Source organism: Delphinus delphis, chromosome 5 (assembly GCF_949987515.2).
Source record: "Delphinus delphis chromosome 5, mDelDel1.2, whole genome shotgun sequence".
Classification (NCBI taxonomy): Eukaryota; Metazoa; Chordata; class Mammalia; order Artiodactyla; family Delphinidae; genus Delphinus; species Delphinus delphis.
The window spans coordinates 36052115-36070651 of record NC_082687.1 but is presented as its reverse complement, the minus strand read 5'-3'; the positions used below and the strand labels follow the sequence as shown (position 1 = coordinate 36070651).

Sequence of the window (18537 nt, the reverse complement as noted above, 5' to 3'; positions counted from 1 at the left end):
TCGATGTACATGTTGTCATGGGAAAACGAATCTGTTTTCTTCTTGAGTAGAGAAAAACCTGGTTCTTTCCTTAGTCCTTCCTCATGTACAAGTCCGTCTCAGTACAAATCACATCAAATCTAGATGGTCTGCTGCCCTCACCACCACCACCCCCTCCCATACACAGTGTAGATACTTACAAGGTTTCTGTGTGTGTTTACAAGTTTCCAAAAGTCTGATTGCTCTCATTGACCTTGCTGCATATTTTTTTCTATTTTGTCTGTACAATTATGTTTGTAATAATTTGCTGTTATACTACAATAATAGGGTGAAGCAGAAAGAGACCACGATAGCAAGAAAATCAGGCTGGAGAAAGAAGTCAAATCGCAGTCATCACCCTCATCCTCCCACAAAGAATCTTCTAAATCAAAGTGAGTATAGAGTTTAGGAACAGGCTGCAAAGGTGATCGAATCTTCCTGGATGGCAACACGGCAAAACACTTTTCTTCTGCAGTAGAACAAGAGAATAGTGAACTCGTCGGGCTCATTTTGACGATATGCTAAGTTCTGTTTGTTTTCCTTCACGAGGACCTTAGAGGAATTAACGGTTCATTTGGCAGCAAACTTAGATTTATCAAAAGCACAAAAAGACTTGGCAAAAACAAGTGAGTTGTGTCACCATGTAGGAACCAACAGAGATTTGAAAGAGAGAGAGAGAAGGGGTCAGATGTGAAGGGGGCAGAGAGGAGGTGGCAACTGGGCCTGCCTGCTTGTCAGAGACAAGGTGCAGGTTGGGCAGCAGCTACTGCAGAGCGACTTGCTTGGGTAAAGGTAAGACCATTGGCAGACTCCACAAGCTTAGTGACAAATTATACAACTTCATTTATTACTCACAGGTAGGACTGTAGTTTTCAAAGGCATCAGAAAAAAAGGGCTCTGAAATTTGGCCTTTCTACAAAAATGGATTTCATGGCTCTGTGATATCTTTATCTTTTGTGTCAACAGCCATTTTGTCCTTATAACTCAACAACTAAGTTATACGGTTCATGTTTTGCCTTAACTTAGTTTTGCATGATGTTTCATTCCAGAACGCCCAGGCCCTCCTCTGAGCCCTCAAAGAAGGAAATGCTTCCCCCTTCACTTGTGTCATCCTCGTCCTCCCAGAAGCCAGCCAAGCCTGCACAAAAGAGGTCAAGGCAGGAAGCAGACCCCAGTGGCCAGAACCCTCCCAAAAGTGCCAGTAGTAGCAAGGGCAACCACAGAGACTCTTCTGTTTCCAAGCACAGAAAAGTAGAGGGGAAGGGCCCTGGAAGCTCTACAGAACACAAAGTAAGGAGGGGAGGCAGTAATGTACAAAAGGGAATATGTTGGTGTGTCTTTACTTTAAATGCCCAAATAAGACAAGTTTTCTACGATGGTATTTCAGAGCTATTCGTCACTTTTAGTAAAGCAGTAATGAGTTATTTGTGCTTAACGCTCTACTTTTCAGAGGGAGAGTAAAAGATAGTTCATATTACCTGATAATTTAGGCGGCAATTTATTCTTCTTAAAGTGGTTCAGAGGTGAGAAAACCAGAATAGATTTTTGTGTTAATTTTCTATCAGGTGTTTGGCAGTAAAACATGATAACCCTGGTTAGTTCTTGGTTTGGATGTTTGATCTCAAATACTTTCATTATTAGTGATAATGGGGGAACAAGTATCCACTTTCTTGAATACAGATTCCTTCCTTCCTGTTAACCTGGGGTAGGTGAGTGTGTGTGTGTATGTATTGCTTAAGAGAAAATGTTAAATTTGGCTTTGTTAATCTGTTCTCTTGGGCATTCTTGTCTTATGGCTTTTCTGTGTCCCCGATACAATCCAAATCTACAGTTTCAGTTGAATCTAGCTGAGAAAGTGCTTGACCAAGCTAGAGCGTGCAGCATTTGAGTTCCTTGCTTTTGAACTATTTTGGGCTAATTTAGAGAGACGGTACAGTTAGGCCAATGGTCTGAAGTGTTACAGGGTGATCGGTATGATGATCTTTTTTAAGGGATCTTCTGGAGATACTGCAAATCGTTTTCCAGTGCCTTCTTTGCCAAATGGTAACTCCAAGCCAGGGAAGCCTCACATGAAGTTGGACAAGTAAGGCTCTGGGTGCTGCTGCTTCCCCTCCCCCTCCCTCCCCTTCCCCCTGCCTCCTCTTTGCCCTGCCTCTCCTCCCATCCTCGTCCCCCTCCAGTCATCTTAAGTCATCTTGCCCCAGTCCAATACTTTTAGGTTCCTGTGACCCACCCCTGGTCTTTTCTTCTCTTTCAGACAACAAGCAGATTTTCACATGAAGGAGGCCAGAAGGTTGAAGGACAAAGCAGAATTAGTGGTCAGTCTGGGCTCTTTCTCCCTTTGGTGGAATGTTTTCCGTTCAAACACTTGCCATCTGGTTCCAAATCACTAACTGTGACTTGGGGGCGGGGTGGGGGGGGTAGGGCTGCGGGGGGCCTGACATTGGCCGCAGTGTAAGCAGGGTCGGAATGAGCAAGGGCTGAGTGGTTCAGTTCCTAGGGAAGTGACACTGTTTTGACTTCACTGATTCCGTCTGATCATGGGCAGAGAGACAAAGTACTAGTTTCACATTTTATATCTAAATGAATGAAAGTTGATCTACCTGGTAATGTTTTATTTAATATACATGAGGGCTTCCTTGTCCCACTGAATCAATTCTTTGGATGTGAAAAACAACTCTGACTTATTGAAAGCTGGTCAATTTGTGGTCACCCCAAAACATTTCAAAAAGTGAGGTAACCTGTTTGCATTCCAAAATTATCTTAACGCCCTGTTTACTGTTAGAGGCTAACAGCGAACAGTGGACCAGTACCATCAGATGAAATTTTAAGGTGAAGGTGATGATTGCACTGTTGGCAAACATGCCTTAAAGAAATGAACTCTCTTTACCTGGTGGCTGTTGGACTTTCTGGAAGGTGGTAGTTTTGTTAATTGCATACATAAATAATGCTTTTATTTCTCTGCTGCAGTATAGTTATATGATACTTGCCCTTTGTCATATTTAAGCATCTAAGACTCTGGGGCCTTTATTTGCTTGGTGTATTCCCCACACCTAAACCCCGACAGATACTGTATGTTGAACTTTGTACCACAAGAGAACAGCATAGGTTGCCTTGATTCTGCCACAGGCAAACCTAACCACAAACTCTGGAGGTCCACGGGGATTGAATCAGATCAGTCCATGGTGGCCTCAAAATCCTAGCCCAGTGTTCTTCAACCCCAGTCTGTAGCCTGGCATCTCTTGTCAGGCTGGGAAGGGCTGGGCTGAGACCCTTTTATCAGGTCCCCATTCACTGGAGTAAAATGTTGATTGAGTCCTTACCATGCTGGATGCTGTAGGAGAGTAAAACACAAATTAGACACTATCTCTCAAGTGACCCTGTACCAACATGACCTGAGTCAGATTAAGATGCCTCAGATAGCACCAAACAGTGGTATCTTTCTAACCTCTTCCTTTCAGTTCTCCAAGGCTGTTACTAGAACTGTATGAATCTTCTGATTTTTGAGAAAGAGTAAATATTCAGTACTTTGTCAGCCAGTTACCAAAAACTTATCTTGACACTGGGCACTAGATTCCTTCATTATTCAAACAAGATTAATACTCCAGGGAACTTTTTGTGTTGCTTTTAATCTATGCATATGCACATCTTCTTTCTCCCTTCCTATGGCTATTACATCCCATTTTAATAAGTAATGTTAGCTCATTCCACTCTCAAAATATGCCAGTTTGGACAGAAGCCTGAATGGCCAGCCTCTTCACAATATTCTCCTTTACTTGCACAATGTCTCAAAAGATGACCGTCTTGCATTCCAGATAGTGAAGTGCACAACTGAATATAGAGTAGTGTATTTCACCTCTATTCTTATTTTACTTACTGTTAAGGAAATTAGAACTCTACTAGTTTAACCCTGTCTCAGGAGATACATGGAGTTATCACAGGAATATTTTCATTATTAACTTTACAAAATACTTAAGGAAGTGGATACTGGCAAATTGCTTTAGTATAGTTTCTTTTGTGTCTACCCTAAGGCCAATATAAATTTTGGAAATCCCATGAAGAAGATGGTATTGAATAAGTAAACTTGAAGAGTTAAATTCGCACCAGTGAAGCAAACCAATAAGGCCCTATACTGTTGATTATTTGGGACATGCTGATTGATTTTTATTCTTTCTGTCACTAATTTTCTGACCCTGGGTTCTCTAGAAAATTTTTTTTTTTTTTTTGCGGTACGCGGTCCTCTCCCGTTGCGGAGCACAGACTCCAGACGCACAGGCTCAGCGGCCATGGCCCATGGGCCCAGCCGCTCCGTGGCATGTGGAATCTTCCCAGACCGAGGCACGAACCCGTGTCCCCCGCATCGGCAGGAGGACTCTCAACCACTGCGCCACCAGGGAAGCCCCTAGAAAAAATATTTTTAAAGCAAGTTTTTTTTTGTTTTGGCCATGCCGCATGGTGTATGGGATCTTAGTTCCCCGACCAGGGATCAAACCTATGCCCCCTGCATTGGGAGCACGGAGTCTTAACCACTGGACTGCCAGGGAAGTCCCTCAGGTTATTTTTAAAAATTAAAATTAGTAGCCATCTTTCTTTGCCAAACCTTCTTTCTTTGCTGATGTGTCACCATCTCCTTACACTCCACTTGCACCTTTATGGTTTTCATTCATTCTTTTTGAACATATCAAAGTAGAGACATTAGCAGAAACTACAACCTTGCAAATGTCGTGTTGATCAGTTGCTCTTACAATGTGTGCTGCATATGACGTCTCATATGTAGTGAGACTCGGCACAGTCTCAGTCAAGTTGGCTGAATTCCACCAAGTGAGAAGAGCGTAAGTGACAAAATATGTATTCGGGGTTAGATGACCACCAATAATCTGATTGCATTCATATTTCTACATTCCTGTTAAGGGACTCTGAAATTTTATCCCTGTTGGCCCAGGGGGTAGCCTTGTGCCCTTAACCCAGACTCCCAGAGGAGATGACCTGTTGGGCTCTAAAATACATAAAAAGATTATTGTTTGACATGAAATCTAAGATGCTTGTAAACCATAACATTTTTTACTTATTATAAGATAAACTTCAATTTGTACAAAGAAACTGTGTCTGCATTATTCTAGTTGTGTAGAATAACCTATTTGCCAGGAAAATCATATGATGGGTAATTGCACACTGGTAACAAGGGGACCATGTACTGAGTGCCTTAGTTTGAATATGTACTTTAATAAGGTTTTGAGAGTATAGTCTTATTACAAGATTGTTGTTTCTTTCCTACTGAACTTTTAGTAAAAGAAAATTCTCAGTAGGTCAGAGCTGACGGGCTTTGGTTATGATATTGAGTTTGTTTGTTCTCACACTTCTCTCTAGCCATAGTTAAATTAGGACAGTGGAGGGAAGTTTCTGTAAAGAATGTATGTGAGAAACTAAGTAAAAGTCTGTTTTAGGCTTAACAGTGACCCTGTTCTTCGCCCACAGACGGACAAGGTTGGGAAGGCTTTTAAGTACCTGGAAGCTGCCTTGTCCTTTATTGAGTGTGGCATTGCCATGGAATTGGAAAGCCCAGCGTCCAAGTCGGCTTGCTCCATCTATGCAGAAACCCTAGACCTCATCAAGTAAGTGCAGACTCATTTTGCCTTCCTTTTAAGTACTTCTCTGTCCTTACCTTTATTGCTTTAATCCATTTGAACTTTGGTCTGAAGACAGCTTAACAAAGGGGAGTCTTTAAAAAAGTTACTGATCCAGAAACTTTTTTTTTTTTTTGTCATGAACTAAAAATGTATTCCAGATGAAGTGCTAGAGCAGAACAACTGGGTTGGTCTGCATCATTTTGCCAAGCGCACGGTGAAATGCCAAACCCTTCAGGGAGAGGGTTGGTTTTTCCAGTTTTACTTTCTTATCAGATGCCCTCTCATCTCAGCTGAAGCTCTCGTCTTTGTTTATTACCTGCATTTCAGGAGGGGACTCAGTAAGGATACAAGTCTACTTGGGTTCAAGCAGGTGGACAGGTCAGAGAAAAGGCATGTCCTCGCCTAATTTTCTGAATGGCCTGAATTGTTGCTCCAAAGCCTCATTTTTCTTCTGCGTTGCTGTCATGTCTTCACATCTTCAGGAAAAATCAATATAAAACCAAGACAAACATAATAAGATATCTTTGTGTCTGGGATTTTCTGACTGCCTTTTTTTAACCTGATGTACATTTGTATTTTCCTATAGATTCATAATGTCATTAAAATCCTTCTCGGATGCCACAACACCAACACAGGAGAAAATATTTGCTGTTTTATGGTGTGTATTTTTTTCTTTGTCTAAATAGCAAATTACACCTGCTTTTGCATATCTGTTTGCTTAAAGTGAAAACGATCATGAAAAGCGAATCACTACCAGAAAGTGGTAGGATGTGTGGTCAAGGGGTTAATCCCACTGATGGTTAATTATTATGAAATGGCATCTACTGCCATTTTACAACCCCATCATTTTACTGATGACTTCGGTCTTGTGACTTAAATTATATCCTTGTATATTTGTGTTGTTTCACCAGTATTTACTTCTGACGTTAGTGTGAACAGTGCAGTGAGATTCTCGATATACTTTCTCGCGTCGATGAGGAAAGCCCAGTATGTTCATTAGGGTGAACATTAGGGAAGAGGTTAGGTGGCTTGCTCTCTCTAGTAGTGTGATACTCATGAATCGAAGCTAATGCTTCACTTCAACTTATGTTTATGTTCACAGCATGCGTTGCCAGTCCATTTTGAACATGGCTATGTTTCGTTGTAAAAAAGATATAGCAATAAAGTATTCCCGTACTCTTAATGAACACTTCTTCAAGACTTCTTCCAAAGTTGCCCAGGCACCTTCTCCGTGCATTGCCAGGTAATGATCAGTCTAATTTAAATAGCTTCCAAAATTAAGTTCTTTCTTTCTTTACCTCTTGCTGTGACTTTGTTTCAAAAATGGTTTACATCTATGTGCTGATTTGCACATTCAGCTGAAATCATTAGCACATTTCTACCTTTTTGAGGAATAGTTAGAAATCGGGGTGTTTGCTGTTTGGGCAACATAAATTAAAAAGATAACTACAGAGAATCCAGGGTCCGGATTTTAGAGCTTTGAGGATATTTGGATATGCCCAACAATGTAAAACAGGCGGGGCCGGCGGAACCAGAGCCAAGGTCCTTTCTCCTTCTATGCAGCACGCTGTCCTAGCATTTCAGTAAACAAGAACTTTCCGGAACCAGTTCCCTCCTCCCTTCTCCAGGGTCTGTAACAGTGATATTAAGAATCAAAACAGCTATCTCTAGCTAAATTTTTCCCCCCACTTTTTGCTCATTTGTTCCATAAGCTGTCGAAAAACAGAGTCCTTGTGCGGGTGTTTTTAAGATGAAGATAGAATTTTCTTCCCTTTGGTACTTGCCTAGTATTTTTTTTTTTTTTTAATTTAGTCGTATTCCTTGAAAAGCTCCCAGTTCTGACGGGTTTTGCTATTTTAAGAACATCACCTAGAAGATTGCCCCATTTCCAGCACATTCAAAAGAAGAGATTCCCATATGGCCTCTCTTAAAAAAAGAAAGTCCTGATTGAGAAGCATCTTCTTTACCTCTGAAAATTTTCATGACTCCTACCTCTGAGATATTATTCTAAGTTAATAGGTTGTCAGTCACATGATTTTAGATCACTCCTTCACCATTTGTCTAGCACCTTCCTTGTACCAAACCTTGCTTTAGGCGCGGGGAAGCAGCAGTAAACAAAGCAGACAGGAATTGCTGCCCTCGGGGAGCTTCTGCTCTAGTTTTTCAAAATGAACTTTCTGCTGGGGTTGCTTAGGATCCATTAGAGTTCATGAAGCCCAAGGGCAGATGTAACTATGTGATGAGGCCACTGCTGCTGACCCATCTTTCCATTTCATATCCGTCACTTCTTTAACGACTGAGTGACTTCACTTGTGTTTCTCGTTTGATCCGCATCAAGGCACTTGTGAACTTGCAGGTGTAGGTAGACAGTCAGTGGGAGAACACAGCACAGTGTGAGTCCCCTGATGCCCAGTCTCCTCATGGGCTGCCCTCTGTTCAGTCAGTTATGGGCTCAGCAGGTGTTTATCCAGAGCACCTCCTGTGCTAAGGGCTAGAAATGCAGAGATTAGGAAGAGATGGTCCCTGCCTGTGAGGTGCTTGTGAGGCAGGAAAAGGAATAGACAGAAAAGTATAATGAGGTGTGATAAATGCAAAGAGACGAGTTCAAGTGGTGACAGAAAGGAAGCTGTGCTGTATCCCCAGTGTCTGGAGGAGAGCTACGTGCAGAGTAGGAGCTCAGTGATGTGTATTGAGTGGATGAGAGAATGAATATATCGGAGATGAGGACCATTTCTCAGGGGAAGTATTGTCTTCCTAGGAGAAGTTGGAATAGGGGTTGGGGAGAGAAGGGATTCCAGGCAAGGGAGTAAAATATGTAAAGGGCCTGGGAAATACACTTGGAGTACAGATTTGCCCACCTGATTCTATGTCCAGTGAAGAACACCTTACGTGTCTCCAGTGACTTTTTCCATTTGGAGGGCCCCATCCCACTGTGTTTTATGAAATAAATTTCTGGAATACTGAAGGTGAAGGGTGCGGTGCCTCTCTGACCTTGTAGAAGTGATTTTAGAAGTGATTGTCATTTTGGCAAGCACACGCTAAAGCCTTGTGACTTGGACTGCAGTTCCAGAAACAGGAGATCTGTGATCTAGGAGTTCAGGTGACTAACCAGTTCTCTTTTCTTCCACCTTCTAGAAGCACAGGCACACCATCCCCCCTCTCTCCAATGCCTTCTCCAGCCAGCTCCATAGGATCCCAGTCAAGTGCTGGCAGTGTGGGGAGCGGGGGGATGCCCGCCACCATCAGCACCCCAGTCACCATCCAAAACATGACATCTTCCTATGTCACCATTACTTCCCATGTCCTTACCGCCTTTGATCTTTGGGAACAGGCTGAGGTCCTTACCAGGAAGAATAAAGGTAAATGGCTCTGTCGTGGTTATTACTGGGCCATGGGGATTGGGAGGGGAATAACATTGTATTTTCTGTTCAGTGTTTTGGCCTTTTTTTTTTCTTTTTTAAAATTATAGTTGATTTACAATGTGTTAATTTCTGCTGTACAGCAAAGTGATTCAGTTACACACATAAATACATTCGTTTCCATATTCTTTTCCATTATGGTTTATCACAGGATATTGAATATAGTTCCCTGTGCTATGCAGTAGGACCCTGTTGTGTATCCATTCTATATGTAATACTTTGCATCAACTAACCCCAAACTCCCAGTCCATCCCTCTCCCGCCTCCCCTCCTACCCCTTGGCAACCACAAGTCTGTTTTGGTTTGTAGATAGGTCCATTTGTTCTACATTTTAGATTCCACATATAAGTGATATCATATAGTGTTTGTCTTTCTCTGTCTGACCTTACTTCACTTAGTATGATAATTTCTGAGTCCATCCATGTTGCTGCAAATGGCATTATTTCATTCTTTTTCGTGGCTGAATAGTATTCCATTGTATATATGTTCCACATCTTTATCCGTTCACCTGTCAATGGACATTTAGGTTGTTTCCATGTCATGGCTGTTGTGAATAGTGCTGCTGTGAACATAGGGGTGCATGTATCTTTTTGAGTTAAAGTTTTGTCCGGATATGTGCCCAGGAGTGGGATTGCTGGATCATATGGTAGTTCTATTTTTAGCTTTCTGAGGAACCTCCATACTGTTCCCCGTAGTGGCTGCACCAACTCACATTCCCACCATCTGTTCAGTGTTTTGAAGACAAGGAAGTGTGCAGCTGTTTACTCTTTTCACATTTTCTCCATGCTGTCACAATTCTTTCTTGAGCTCTGTGGCATGGAGATAGATTTCTGTGACTAGATCTTAGCAAAATTAAATCAAAAGTGGCTTTAGCACGTTGCCCCTTTGGAAGTTTTGGTATCGTTATTTCACCCTGAACTGAAGTGCTAGCAAAAGGGCTAAGCAAATGCAGATGGAAAGTCATTGGCTGTCCCCAGGCACAACACATTTGAGATGGGAAGTAGCATAACCTAAAATACTGCATTTATTCTTCAACCCAGAAATGTAAAATGGATGGAGCACCTGATGGCTGAGGAAGAAAAAAGCAGCTGAAACTACAAATACATATTTGTTTCATAATCACTAACTTTAAGCCAGTAGTTCTCTAATTTACGGGTCTTCAGAAAGATGTACTGTACAATGGTCAATTGTTATGTCATTCAAAGACATCAGGTTCATCTGTTTACCGAGCTAGAAATATAGTATGTAGTTTCACTTTTTAAAATGCAACAGCTGTGCGGAAATTTTTTTATCATTAACACTTGAAGTAATAAAATAGGCTTCATTTATTAATAAATGTTTCATTTGATTTATTTTTATATTATAGTTCCATTTGTGAGGCTTGTGACTTTTGTTTATCAGCTATAATTTCTACACTTGTAAGGCTTAAAAGGAAGCCAACAAGTTAAAAGAAAATTGCAAATAACGTTTGTCCCTTTAGTCTTCCCTTAGTTGTGTAATTGTTTTAATTCACTTTGCCTTTGCAGAAGTTTGGGTATCTTTGAAGTGCTGTTGAGTCTCATCTGGGAAGATTATGTAAATTGCATTCTCCTTGCTTATTATATGGGTAGAATGGGAAGAAAAGGCAAGACAAATTCTCATTAAATTCTGTGCATATTTCTGTTATGCTTTCTGTTTCTGTAGTTGGTTCTGAGGTGAATATGCCCTATTCTGTTTGGAAGAATGGCCTTTTAGTTATATAGCCAAAGACATTTAGTATTTTCTGGTTTCTTAAGGTGTTATTGTACCATTTTGTAAAAGGAATATTATTATTATTAAAATTGTTTGGTAAATATTTTTGACAAATTACCTTCTGAAGCAGCCACAACTTAGAAAGATAATGTCAAAACTAAGGTGATTTTTTTTTTTTTTTAAAAAAAGACCCAGCCAAAATAAGGTGTGAATTTGTCATACTGTTAAATTGAAATTGGTAACAAAATGTATCCCCTTCCAGTTTACTTTTTTGGGTTTTAGAGTAATTGAAAATTTTATTTTATTATATTTAAAATAATTTCTAAGTGTGAGCAGCAAGACTGACTGTAGTTTCAGTTTTTATTTTCTGTGGACAGACTTGATAAACTGGAGACCCTGAAGCAGGATTACCCAAATTGTAGTGTCAGGATTTTAGCTGTACCAGAGGCTTTTATGTGCTACACATAATTTGTATAAAGTTTTATATGGGCAAATTGGGTACATAAATAGTCTCTATTTTTCTAAGGGAATGCAATAAATGTAGCATCGTGAATAAATATAACTTTTATAATCCTTAAAAAAATACTGCGTTTATTGCTTGTTTTCAGTATATGTTAAGAAAGATGGTTAGCAACAGTATAGGAAATATGGCTTAGTAAATATTCTTGGGTCTTGTTTGTGAAGAACGCCCTTGGAGAAATCCAAGGTTTAGGAGATGGTCAAGCACCTGTTAGAGAAACTGCTTGGTGTCAGTGCTAGTGACCACTGAGCAAATGCTTATATGTAAATACCAGATTAAAGCCTTGACGTGCTCTTTCCTGGCTATAGGGAAGAAGTCGGCCAGCTGGCTGTGGCCACTTATTTTCCTCACAGCCTCTTCAAACCTTGTTTTCTTTCTTAGCAAACTAATGATGCTTTTTTTTTTTTAATTTAAACATGTTGAGTATTTTTATTTGTTTATTTTCATTCATGTGTCCATTGATCCAAAAGTATAAATGGAGTATTTTCCACTGTCAGCCACTGTGCCAGGCATTAGGGAGTCAACTCTGAAACAAATTTAGTTCCTCCCTTTTTAGACTAGTGGAGGGATGTGGAGAGTTAGCAAACCATTACAGTAGATGGTGAGGTTTTTTTTCTTTTTTTGCTCTGCTAGATGACGTACAGAATACTGTGGGAATGTAGTTTCTGGAGCCTTGCCTTTTTATGTTTTCACGTTTATTTTGTGTGTGCACGTGTGTTTACATGTTGGGCTTGCTTTGTTTGCAGAATTCTTTGCTCAGCTCGGCACAGGTGTGTGCACCCTGGCCCTTGACAGCAGTCTGATGGACCTGGTGCGCTATACAAGACAGGGCTTTCAGCGGCTGAAACAAGTAACCAAAACACCTTAATGGAGGCCCAGGTTGATCTGATGCCTTGAGAACTTTTTTGCACGTTGGAAGCCTCAAAACAGTCCAGACATTTGTCTCATCAGGATACCAAACTCGAGAAGAGAAGCACCATGAGATGGCCAGGATATTTGTTCACTGAAACTCAAGAACTATGGAATCATTGGTTGGACAGGATGGTTTTGTAGAAGCAGAAATGAGGAGGCTGGCCTCAGAGATGATCTTGCCTTTCCTTGCTAAAGGACAGAAGTGCAATGTAGCCTGAGTGGGCTTATGAATGGTCTAGAAACATTTCCGTCTTTTTTTAACCAGCAGGATGCAAATGAAATGAGGAGGAGCAATTTCAACTCTGGAAGCAAATTCACATCATCTCAGTAGCCACATTAGTTCATTCCTAGAAGGAATTTTTTTTTTTTTAAACAGTGAATTGTGGTGTAGGGTTTTGTGGGTGATTTTTTTTTTCTTTTAAGTTTTGGGGGAAATATTTGTTTAATAAATTCTAATGGTCATCTATAAAACATAAATTGTGAAGGACTCCACTGTACCCCACTTTCTGCCATTGAACAGTGGCTTTGATAATACCAGGTATTGTCCTAATTTATAAAATTGAAGGCAACCCACCCCCCGACCCCCCATTGCCTGGATACTGCACGTTCAACCCAGCTCTGATTTCTCCGTTACTGTACTGGAAGGTGGCCCCGTCGGGCTGGGGGAGAGAGGAGCTTCAGCACACAGGGAAGCCGTCTCCACCCCCATCTGCATCCCCATCTCCATGTACCACGGAGGACCGGGCGCTGCCGTTCCCACCCCCTGCTCCAGAGAAAGGCAGTCACATCGACTGTACTCTGCATTTTCTACTTTGGGGAAGAAGGAAACCAACATTTATCCGTGACCAGATGGTTGAAGTGCTTTTTAATTTTTGTTTAAGTAGAGCTGGAATTTGAGGTGCTGATCTGTGGTCTCCAGTTATGTGGTAACTCACGTTGTCTACCAACTCAGAGTTTTGTCAGCGAACAAAGAAAAGTGAAATCTACTTCTTAGAGAGGCTATATTTTTCTGCTACAAATTACTTTATATTTATAGCAAAACTAGACTTGGAGAGCCCTTGATTGTCTAGGGGAAATTAACTCCCTGAGAGGCTGTGGAGATTTGGGGTGGTTTATTAGACTTTCAAAAAAAAAAAAGTCACCACATGCCTTCAGTCCAGAGTGTTCTCAATCAACTAGATGTGATTAGATTGAAGAGGAACTGTGGCCTTCCCATAAGTTGTTATTGCCAGATTCTATACATTAAACCAAGTTTATTTTGAATGACCTAAAGTGGGGGAAAAAAAACCAAACAAACAGAATTCCCACATATCCATAAGCACAGATTTTTTTCATTGAAACTTTGAGGGTTATTGGAAGCATTATTTTGAGTGCAGTGTTTTTAGAAGCTAATTCTTTTTATCCCTTTTAGAAGTAGAATTTGCACATCTGTTACAGTTGAGGAGTGAGTGTTAACGCTACAACTGGTTTATTTTTCTGCCTTCATCCCATTTCCGCCCCCTACGAGCTGTTGCCTACCAAGCATGTTTGACATTGTCATGTTCATTAGTGAAGAAGGGAGTACCATCTTTATTTATAATGAAGAGGTCTAAGGTCCATATGATGAATGTAAGAACTTTCTTGGTAACTATATAAAAGGGATGTGTAGCGGATGGGAGTGATGCTTATTTTTCACAATATAAATTGTTTGTGTGAAGCTGTTCCTTCAGTGTCTTAGAGTATCCAGCCTGTTCTTTGGTTATCACTAGCTAGGACAGAGGTCTGTTACTTCATGTTTAGGTTAAAGCGAGAGAATTACAACAGTAGTAATATCTGAGCATAAGAACTTGATGTGCGATCTTGATGGACTGATTTCATTTACTGATGTTCTAAAGCAGAGCCATGGTCCTTTTTAAACTACTCGTTTAAAAAGCAGCCTGTTGTTAAATGAACAGTAATTGCGTGGTAGGTTGTCTGCTTGTGGCATTGTGTGTCCATCTCTTATATGTAGGAGACAGGACACCAGAAGCAGGCTTATGTGGTTACTTAACATCTTTTTTCCCCCTTACTCCCTTGGCCATTCCCGCTCCCTTCACCCCGTCACTCCCCAGTACAAGCCACCTGTCAGTTTGGAAGAGTGTGTTCTTGAGGACAGGTTCTGATCTATGCAGACCGTGCTGAGTGTGTGTGTCTTGTCAGGAGCCACAGTGTCCCCTTGACTGAAGACATTTCCAAGGCAATTTCTCAGCCATTTCTAAAAGAGGTAATTGCTTTTTCAGTGGCCTTATTCTTTGTGTGTGTGTTTGTTTCCCTGACCTTTATATTAAGATTTTATTTGTCCCTTAAAAAACTAACGAGTTTGCAGAGATCAGTTTGTACTGTTTTGATCATGGAATATTTCTGATTCTTACTGCAAAATGCATTTTACCTAAAAGAATTCTTAATGGCTACTTTTAAAGTAGAGTATGTAAAAGGGTAGTGGCTGATGAATCCTTAAGGTTCATAAGGTCTTTTCGCTGTTGCAGGTTGTATATAGAAATCTAAAGGATTTTTAAATCATTTGCACTTTTCCACTGCATGCTTAAATTCCCAAAGGCAAAATTTGTACTGAGGTAGATAACTGAAAGGACTAGATTATAAAATCAAGCCTTTGAATATGTGAAGTTCTTATAACAACCGTAATAGTACACACTTCACAGTGAGACAAATACAGAACATCTTGAGTAAAAATGGAGTGTAAAAACCTTGCCTTTGGCACTACAGTTTCGTGTGTGTGTGTCTATCTTTACTAGGAAATGGAAGAACACTGTTTTACTTTAAAAAACGTTGAATGTTTCTGTCCTTCCTGGAGGTAATTAAAATGTGAATCACCGAGTTTAAGATTTTAGCCAGACTAAGGGCCCTGATAAACAATGATAAAACACTTCACTGAAATTTACCAAATTACACTGAGTTAAGAATGTGAAAACGTCCTTCATATGCCAGCTGTGGGAGGGTCCAGCTGGCATATTATCAGGACCAGAACTACAACAGGAGAATGACTTAGCTGGTGCTATGATTTAATCACAATACTGAATGGGAAAAGCCTCTTGATTTTTTTTTTTTTGAACAAAAGGACCTTTATTTTATAATCTGTTTTGACCAAAATGTTTAGCTATTTCCCCTAGACAAATTGGACCACACTTATCTCCCTTGTCCTGTATCCTTTAATTCCCGATCTCAGGATGTTTAGAAGCTAACAAACTACCCCTTTCTGGCGGAAAACTTGCCTTAATTGGTACCTTAAATATTAACGTTAGTAGGATCAGGAGCTTAACTTTTTTTTCTTATGATTCCTGTTCAGTAATTTTTAGAAGCAAAAAGAAACCATTGTGCCCTCCAAAATGAATAAAACTCTTATCTCTGATATATGAAAGGAAATGTGTGTGTACATATACACACACACACACAGACTAAGAGGCTGGCTAAATTGGATATATTTATTGTGCCTTTGTTGACCACACCTAATTTTGGAATAATGCTGTATTCATTTTGCCATGGCTTTAAGAGATGTTAGGTGGGTCTTGCACCTTTTTCTCTTCTGCTTCATGAAGTTTGAGGTGTATTTGTGCATCTTTAGGTAAATGAATCAAATAAGGCTTGATTCCCTACCTCCCACACAGATTCTACTTTCTCTTAAGGATTTGTTTGCCCAGACACTACACAAAATCTGTGAAAAACTTTGCCACCTCATCTCTTACACTCTTTACCACTGATTAGCAGTATTTAAATCTTGCTAGAATATTTGGCCTTCTTTTAGAAACACAGATGTAGAGATTTCCTCATTGTGGTTGTGGAGGGGTGTCAGGATTATAGCGGTACTTGGTCCCTTTCTCTCTTGCTCTAGTGGTTGCCTCTTTTGTTTTTGGTCCTACTTAGAATTTGTGGATGCAGGTTTTTTCCCTATATTTTTGTCATTTTGTTTGTGGGAGGTGGAGTGGCAGAATAACAAACATGGTGTTGGGGATTTTCCTTCAAACATTGCAAGTGGTATTTCCACCATACACACCTCAAATATCCAATCCAGTTGTGTCAGTCACCGAAAATCTGAGAACGAATTGTGACCACTGGCCATGCTCTTTAGTTCGTATTTATGAGGTGTTGACAAGCACCCATCTGCCACCTCTCTTAAGGTAGCTGTAAATTTCCTGTTGTCCCGGGGAAAGCCACTCTATTCTTTCTGTTCGCGGTGTGTTGGATATCAACAGGTACTGTGCTGGGTAGAGAAGTGCCTGTATTTCTCTACCCAAGACAGCAGGAAGGAAACTTACAGCTCCCTGGGAGCCTAGATATTACTATATCGACCTGGAAGGACAAAGAAATAAGACCACCGACAGCGAGGCTGGCCGAGCTGCACTGGTCAGACCAGGCAGTGGCTAACCTAAGGAAGATAACTTGCTTTGCTTACAAGTAGATGTTTAAGTGATGCTGAATACAGGCAGTATTAACTTTTGTTAATTAACTTTTGTTTAAGAACAAAAGGCAGTACTCGCCTTTTGTTCAGGCCATCAACATGTATTGTTAAAATTACTGCACATCCCCTCCTCAGATACCAAGTATACACTGTTCATGTTGGTGTGTGTGTTTATACACGTGTGTCCCAAATCTTGTGTTGGTTTTTTTTTGTCTTTCTTCTCCTGAATGTGATCATATTTTGGATGATACCTGAGCAGGGTTGCCTTTTTTTATTTATTACCATTATATATTATATTATATTATATATTTTTTGCTTTCTTATAACTTTGGAGGAAAGTCAAATCTTGGTATTATTAAAATTGTTTAAAAAAGAATAAATTGTCCAGTTGATAAATGAAGATCACTGGTCTGTCTCTAAAATAATATGAACTTTTCTTTAATTATTGTGTAATAATGTGCCAGCTATCTAGTCCACACAATGGTTTTGTACGTAGGATAGGGAAGCAGTGATGCGCTCAGTGGAAAGATGTGCAACACAGACAAGGGGGACTCCATGTGTTTTATCTACTTCAGCAATGGAACTGAAACTAGGGGCTTTTGTGAATAAAATTTAGCTGCCTTGTACAGTCCTTTGAAAGAGACATACGTGATCTGTGAGAATTATAGTTTTCTTTTTTTAGAAGAAAAATTTGCAAAAGATCTTTCCAAAGATACCGTGCCACAGATCTTTTGTTTATTGTTCTCTGTAATAAGGATTAATTGCTGTTTAAAAAACCATGTAATTGACTTGTTCGTCTTCAAATTCTTTACTTTTCACAAGAGGATGGAGCTGTAAAAAAAAAAAAAATTAATAAAAATTTAGAGAAATCATTGGCGTGGAATCCATGCTTTCACTTTGCTTGAATAAATAATTCCTAAAATTGCTATATGTAATTACTGCTTAGAGCCAAGGAGAGTCTCACATGGAATAATTTGCCCTTATTCACAGTATGTATTTATTGTTGAAATGGGAAAGGAGCGGGCAGAGGGTAGCTCATCTTTCTGTTCAGTTTATTTTCAAGATCTCAATCACTGCACTCGTGGTGCAGTGGTTAAGAATCCGCCTGCCAATGCAGGGGACATGGGTTCGAGCCCTGGTCCAGGGAGATCTCACATGCCACCGAGCAACTAAGCCGGTGCGGCACAACTGCTGAGCCTGTGCTCTAGAGCCCGGAGCCACAACTGTTGAAGCCCATGTGCCTAGAGCCTGTGCTCCGCAATGAGAGAAGCCACTGCAATGAGAAGCCCATGCACTGCAACGGAGAGTAGACCCCGCTCTCTGCAACCAGAGAAAGCTGGCACGTAGCAACGAAGACCCAATGCAGCCATAAATAAATAATTAAAAAAAGAAAAGATCTCAATCACAAATTAGCCTAATAGCACCAGTGTTGCTTATCTCAACATCAACTGCCAGGTGCAACAGTGACCAAATTTGCCTGTTTTCAATTTGTTTGCTGGGTATGGGGAGACATATTTGTAGAATGTTGGTATGGGAAGAAATCTAAAGTCCATCTGGTTTCTCTTCCCTTTGCCATTCCAAAAGAAATGATACTCTAGGTGCTGAAAGATGACTTCCTAATTTTGAATCCTGGCTCTCTGGTTTGCTATGTGACCATGGGCAAGTTACTTAGCCTCTCTGGGTTTCTTATAAACAGTTACAGCTTTGGTGTCTACCTAGTAAGGTGCTGAGGATCACATTAGATGGTGTGCTTAGTATGGTGCCTCTGCCATAAACACTCAAGACTGGTGGCCTTTTTAGACTTCCTCCCTCCCCTCACTGCACCACAATATCCCAACAGGTGACCCTTCAGTCTTTGAATACTGATAAAGATCTTGCT

The 18537-nt window shown here is 40.4% G+C and overlaps 1 protein-coding gene across 6 annotated transcripts in view; it reads left to right on the top strand.

Annotated features, from left to right (window-relative positions):
• Positions 1 to 17534, top strand: part of AFF1 (ALF transcription elongation factor 1) — a 206804-nt gene extending 189270 nt beyond the window's left edge. For all 6 annotated transcript variants that reach the window (XM_060012204.1, XM_060012203.1, XM_060012206.1 and 3 more), the window contains 9 exons: positions 307 to 410; positions 1068 to 1308; positions 2010 to 2101; positions 2276 to 2336; positions 5494 to 5630; positions 6232 to 6303; positions 6748 to 6888; positions 8781 to 9004; positions 12061 to 17534. In XM_060012204.1, coding sequence (XP_059868187.1) covers positions 307 to 410; positions 1068 to 1308; positions 2010 to 2101; positions 2276 to 2336; positions 5494 to 5630; positions 6232 to 6303; positions 6748 to 6888; positions 8781 to 9004; positions 12061 to 12182 — 1194 coding nt within the window. In that variant the 3' untranslated portion in view covers positions 12183 to 17534. The remainder of the gene's footprint in view (positions 1 to 306; positions 411 to 1067; positions 1309 to 2009; positions 2102 to 2275; positions 2337 to 5493; positions 5631 to 6231; positions 6304 to 6747; positions 6889 to 8780; positions 9005 to 12060) is intronic.
• Positions 17535 to 18537: the final 1003 nt, after the last annotated feature.